A 6,000-nucleotide genomic window follows, 5' to 3' on the forward strand; every position below is an offset into this window, starting at 1 on the left:
GCTTGTATGTTTCTGTTCTTTGAAAAAATGCCACTCTCTGCTTTGGGCTAGATATGTCAGATGCGTCTCAAAAGATTCCATAACATTGCAAACCCTTTAGGTTAAATTTTCAGTTTGGTGTTTGTAATGTAGCAGAACTCTCTGCCTGTTGCCCCAGGCAAATCATGGACTGTCGAACAGCCCATACTCAGCCCGAGGCCAGATTCAATACTACCACTTCTGTTTTCCCCTTTGTAAAGGCGCTAATGAATTTACTGGCTAACGGGGTCAGCTCCTCCATGTTAATGAATGTCCCTGAAACACACGCTAACGCACTAGTCCATCACCTCGGTCATTACACAGAGCCAGACAGCTCCACAGCTCATATTGATCCCCCCCCCCTCCAGGTGGTGAACCGTGCTTAATTAAGTGCTCGATCTGATGACTCTGGCAGCCAATCAAACCTGTCTGGCCCCTTCCCTCCCTCCCTCCCTCCCTCCCTCCGCACCGCTGTTTTCCCCTAGAATCTCCCAGTCCGAAACCTGAGTGCCTGGTGCCTCCTGGTGGCCACGGGGACTCCTGCAAAACGTCCCACCTGGATCACCAGAGCAGTAATATATTTCTTAAATAATTTTGGGAGGGCAAAACACACTTTCTTTTTTTCTCTCTCCTCCCAATCTCATTCTGCGAGCATCAGTAAACCACAGAAGTAGTGCTGCAGCTGGAAAGCTCTGATTAAATTTTAAAAAAAACAAAAAAAAAACACTTAAATAAGGACAGACTGTCCTTCATTTTTTCCTTCCTTCCAGACAACAACCGTGCATCCACAGATGCTTACCCCTGACAGCCAGAGCCACAGATTTGGTGTGGGAATGGCTGCCAGACTGACATATGCTGCTACTGGACAGCATCACGTCATTATTAGTTTAGCAGACCCCTTAGTCGTTGTGCTGATGATCCAAGTAGCAACTGACGTATTAAACATGTCCAACACGATTTATTTATACTCTTTGTAAATAACCAGGCACATTTAAATATTAGTTTTATTGTGTTGAATGGCGTTGTCAGGATATTCCCCGCCAATTTCCGTTTTCCTGAGTAGAAATTCTTGAAAGTCTGAAAGTCTTTTGCTCACGTGCAGTTATTTTTTTGGCGGGTTTTAGTTCTGTTTCTGTTTGTTCACTGTGTGGTATTCACAATACGTTATATTTAAAACGATTTAATGGTGGTTTAATTGAACAGTTTTCGGGGAATAACACAATTGTGTTGTCAGTGTACAGTTAACGTATGAGACAACTGTCTCGGGGAATTAGGCGAATATAACGTATTTATTTCACAAGTCGACAGCTAAGTAAAGGTAAGCAGTTAGCATTCTCAAGGCTATCTAGCTATAAACAGAGCATACAACGCAGCACTAGCAACTGTAATCTTTATAGAAAACTAAGCTCTATATTACAGCGAGTGTCCACAGTGCTTTAACATTTTGCTCAGTATTTTGTAGATTCTGACGTCTCTCTAGTCAGCTGAAAGGTTTCCCTAAAGTTAGCTGGGCAGATTTTCCGATTCGGAAGAAAGTATTTAACGACGTTTTAAAGTCTAGAACTCTATGATACGCTCTATGGTTTCACCACTCCAGTAATCTCATTCAACTTTTTCTTGCAATACCTCTAACTGTCGCGAGATGGCAGCATCTTCCTGAGTGAGCACACAAAATTAATGAGACCCAAAGCGGGTCGAAGTCTGAAATCTGCGTAGAATAGTCCTTAAAAGCCACTGACCCGGGAGTACTTTGCGATAAACCTAATTTCATTGTCCACTCATATGATAAAATAATAACTACTTTCCTCAGAGAACAAAGATGATATCTCTGTGGCTACTGAATGCTGATTGGCTGAGCGTGGTCATAAATAATAAGTATACCTTGCAGAATGGTGCTGTTACGGAAATGTCCAATCAGGTACGGTCAACATAAATTAATATGAATCAGATATTTACATAAAATGTAAACGTTAAGCTTTTATTGATCAAACTGCATTTTGTAAAATAAAAAAATAAGATTTTATTTACCTATTTATATGTAAAGGATTTGAAAATGAGTACATTTCATCTCACTATTTAGAATTATCTGTGTTTTTTAAGATCATTGGGTCATTTAACATCTTTGGGTCCCAGTCATTTTGTACTTTTTGTTCTCACTTGCCCTTGTAATTCATTTTAATGTCTCCTCACTGCACTGCATACTGCCATAAAATTGTTCACTAAAGCCATTTTAATTTAGAGTAAAATCTCTGAAAGCTGAATGGGTTGAATAGTTAAAGTGAGTCAACATGTTGCGTTTCTTTTTCTTTTCCAGCTGACAGATGTTTCACCTCGCGGGTCCCCATGGCGACCTACAGGCTCCAGCCGTGGAACAGGTCGAGGTGGAGGAGTGCGACCATTTTCTCTCCTTTGCAAAGTGAGTTAGTAACGCTGTGTAGTCCTAATGGCTGCAGTCAGGTGACCACAACATGTGAGGTCTTCATTTAAAAATGTGGAAAGGGATGATGTTAATGAGGGCACCTGAACCTGGCGGCTGGATTGACACTTGTACTGTATTGAATAAATAGCTATTTTTGTGTTTCAAAATGTGCCAACCTCATCACTGTGTGCGTGTGTGTGCGTGTATGTGTGTGTGTATATGTGTGTGTGTGTGTGTGTGTTATTCTCAGGAGATCCAGGACAGTGCAGCGGCAGTGTAATGTGGAGGCCCCTCCCTGCCCCCCCTCCTTCCTTCAGCCCAATGCCTCTGATCAGTACAACCAGGAATTCTGGGATAGAATCCTTCAATGGCCCAGGTACCTCTCTCTCTCTCGCTCTCTCTCTCTCTCTCACACACACACACACACACATACATGCTTTCTTCTCTTTATCTCTCTATGTCTCTTCCTCCATCTTCTCTGTGTTTCACTTTCACAGTTTAACATGTTTTTGGCCTGAAAGGCATAGTGTAAATATTGCTGAGACACGCGTCTTGCTGTTAGAGCCCCTACTCCTTGCTCTCTGTCCCTTGCTCCCTCTATTTTCCTTCCTCTACCTCTCTCTTACTCTCTATCCACCTCTTTTCTCTCTCTTCCTTCTTTCTGTCTCTTTCTTTCCCACTCCCCCCTCTCTCTGCTCCCTGTGGTACAGAAATGTACAGTGTGTTTTCTCTCTCTCTCCCTATGCTCGCTCTGGTACAGTAGTGGACAGTGTGTGCTCTCTCTCTCTGCAGCCCTGTCCGGACTGAGGCCGGTGTTGTTGTAGCTGGAGGGCGGGTGAGTTTCCTGTGGCAGGCTCAGGCCCCTCTAATCCCACACAGGCAGAACAGACAGGAAAGCTGCTGCACAGATATAGCAGCACAATGTGTGGGTCCCTGTCACAGAGGGAGTGACAGCAGTAACTCCACAATTAATATATATCCGTTATTCATTATGTAACATATATTTATTTTATTTGTTTACAGTATGATAATTATTATTTTTAGTAGTACTGCTATTAGCATGCTATTCTTATCACTACTAGCACTAGTATGCATTTTATGCTCATGTTATATCTGAATAATTAAATTTACAGTTGTTGTTATAACATTTTATTATTATTATTATTATTATTATTGTGATTGATTATTATGCTTTGGCAATATGCATTTCAGAATATGTCAAGCCAGTAAAGTATTCTGAATTTGAAAGTTTGAATTTTAGAATGTGGCCTGCCTTCAGGCCCAAGCCTTTAGACTCTGAAAACTCAGCTTTAGTGCCTGGGAAGAGAGATGGAAACATCCACGCTTCATTTTATTCCCTGTGTTCTCATTGGCTGGCTGGGGCCAGGCATGCTCGCTCATTGGCTTTTGTCTGAGCAGGTGGGCGGGGCAGCTGAGCGCAGGCCCTCCCTTTGGCCGAGGAGAGGCCAGGGGGCGGAGCTGGGCAAGGACAGCCTGCCCACCCCCTCTGAGCTGATTCGCCGACGGAGGGTAAGAGGCGGGGCCCAGAAGGGTGATGTCATGCAGCAGGGCGTGGCCACGGTCCTGCAGCACATCAGTGAACTGAAGAGGAGGCAGGGCTCCATCGATCAGTGAGAGGGATGAGTGGGGGTGGCACACTGTGTGTGTGAGCGTGTGTGTGTGTGTGTGTGTGTATGAGTGCGTGCGAGTGTGTGTGTGTGTGTGTGTGTGAGTGCGTGCGTGCGAGTGTGTATGTGAGTGTGTGTGTATGAGTGCGTGTGTGCGAGTGTGTGTGTGAGTGTATGTGTATGAGTGCATGCGTGCATGTGTGTATGTGTGTGTGTGTGTGAGTGTATGTGTGTGTGTGTGCGTGCGTGTGAGTGTGTGTGTATGTGTGTGTGTGTGTATGTGTGTGTGAGTGTGTGAGTTTATGTGTGTGTGTGTATGTGTGTGTGTGTGTGTGTGTATGAGTGTGTGCGTGCGTGTGCGTGTGTGTGAGTGTGTGTGTATATGTGTGTGAGTGTGTGTGTGTGTATGAGTGCGTGCGTGCGAGTGTGTGTGTGAGTGTGTGTGTATGAGTGCGTGCGTGCGTGTGAGTGTATGAGTGTGTGCGTGTGTGTGTATGTGTGCGTGTGTGTGTGTGTATATGTGTGTGAGTGTGTGTGTGTGTATGAGTGCGTGCGTGCGAGTGTGTGTGTGAGTGTGTGTGTATGAGTGCGTGCGTGCGTGTGAGTGTATGAGTGTGTGCGTGCGCGTGCGTGTGCGTGTGCGTGTGTGTGTTTATCTGTTTGTGTGTATTCGTACCACAGGCTGAAGACAGAGAGGTCTTGGGGTTTCATGGCGGATGGTGGGCCGGAGGAGATGGGTGTGGCCAGACCGGGTGACACACTGCTGCAGGAGCAGAGACCACCTGAGCTTAGCCCCGCCCAGGGGTGGGGACCCAGCACAGGCCACGCCCCCTTCTCTACAAATCTGCCACTGTACAACCAGCAGGTGCACAGAGCACACACATCACACTCTTACATCCACCTAATATTGCAATATTACACACACATACGCCCGTGCACACTCACACACACACCAGGCCGAGCCTCTGCTCTCTGTATTATTAAATGTAATTGATTTGGTCTTTTTTCGCCTGTGGCTCCAGAGGACGTTTGGAGGAGGAAGTGATGCGGCACAGACTCTCGCTCCGGGGGAGAACCCCATGATGTCGTTCGTCATGGCGACCGCTAACAGGCAGTCCCGCGGCGGCAGGTGCAGCCCGCGCCTTTCCCACAGGAGGTTCTGGGGGTTTGGCTTCGGTTTGGAGGAATAGGGTTCGGCCCAACGCTAGCTTTCGCCCCCCCACCCCCACCCCCGTTCTGGGGGGAATCACCCAATCACCCCTCTCCCTGTTCCCATCGCCCAATCACCCCTCTCCCTGTTCCCATCGCCCAATCACCCCTCTCCCTGTTCCCAGTACCTGAAACGGTGAAGTTTCCCTGGACATATCTCCCCATTTCAGCATGAATTTTTGTGAATGGCAGAAATGTGTGTTTTTTTTTACATTAAGAAGAACGTTATTTATTATCCTTAGCTGATGTTGGCTATTTCAGGTGAACTGTGCTTGTGAGCTCTTCAACATGTTTCTGATGTACGCATGCTTGTGTTTGTGTGTCTGCTGTCCTGTACCTGATCATTCTGTCAGAAGGCATTTGTAGCATCATTTATGACCTGTTGTTATCTGTGCATCGACTTGTTCATAGTCTGTTCTGTAGGATCATTTGCAGTGAATTTCCTAGGGTAGTTTATACTGTGTTTTGAGTAAATCCTTTGTCCTTCTGTTATGTATTCATTGTCTAAGAGCTTTCTGAGGGATGACATGTTCCTGCTTGGGTTCCGTTTATTCCATAGCTGAAATGCATTAGAGTGTAATGAGGGGAAAGGGACACTAGGGGGTGTAAATGTTCATCTGTTGCTGCAGATTTGTGTTTTTTCCTCCTCTTTGGGTAATCTGCTAAAATTTTAAAAAATATGGAATAAATAATAATAAAGCTATGTTATGTTTCTACGCAAACCCA

The 6,000-nt window shown here is 45.5% G+C and overlaps 1 protein-coding gene across 1 annotated transcript; it reads left to right on the top strand.

The window, feature by feature from the left end:
- Positions 1-3,610: 3,610 nt before the first annotated feature.
- LOC118235297 lies at positions 3,611-6,000 on the top strand. Its single transcript, XM_035432492.1, has 3 exons — positions 3,611-4,068; positions 4,747-4,930; positions 5,088-6,000. Exons 1-3 carry the CDS (start codon positions 3,767-3,769, stop codon positions 5,253-5,255), a joined length of 654 nt encoding a protein of 217 aa, XP_035288383.1. The 5' UTR covers positions 3,611-3,766; the 3' UTR covers positions 5,256-6,000.

The sequence above is a fragment of the Anguilla anguilla genome, chromosome 9 (genome assembly GCF_013347855.1).
Source record: "Anguilla anguilla isolate fAngAng1 chromosome 9, fAngAng1.pri, whole genome shotgun sequence".
NCBI classification, from domain to species: Eukaryota; Metazoa; Chordata; class Actinopteri; order Anguilliformes; family Anguillidae; genus Anguilla; species Anguilla anguilla.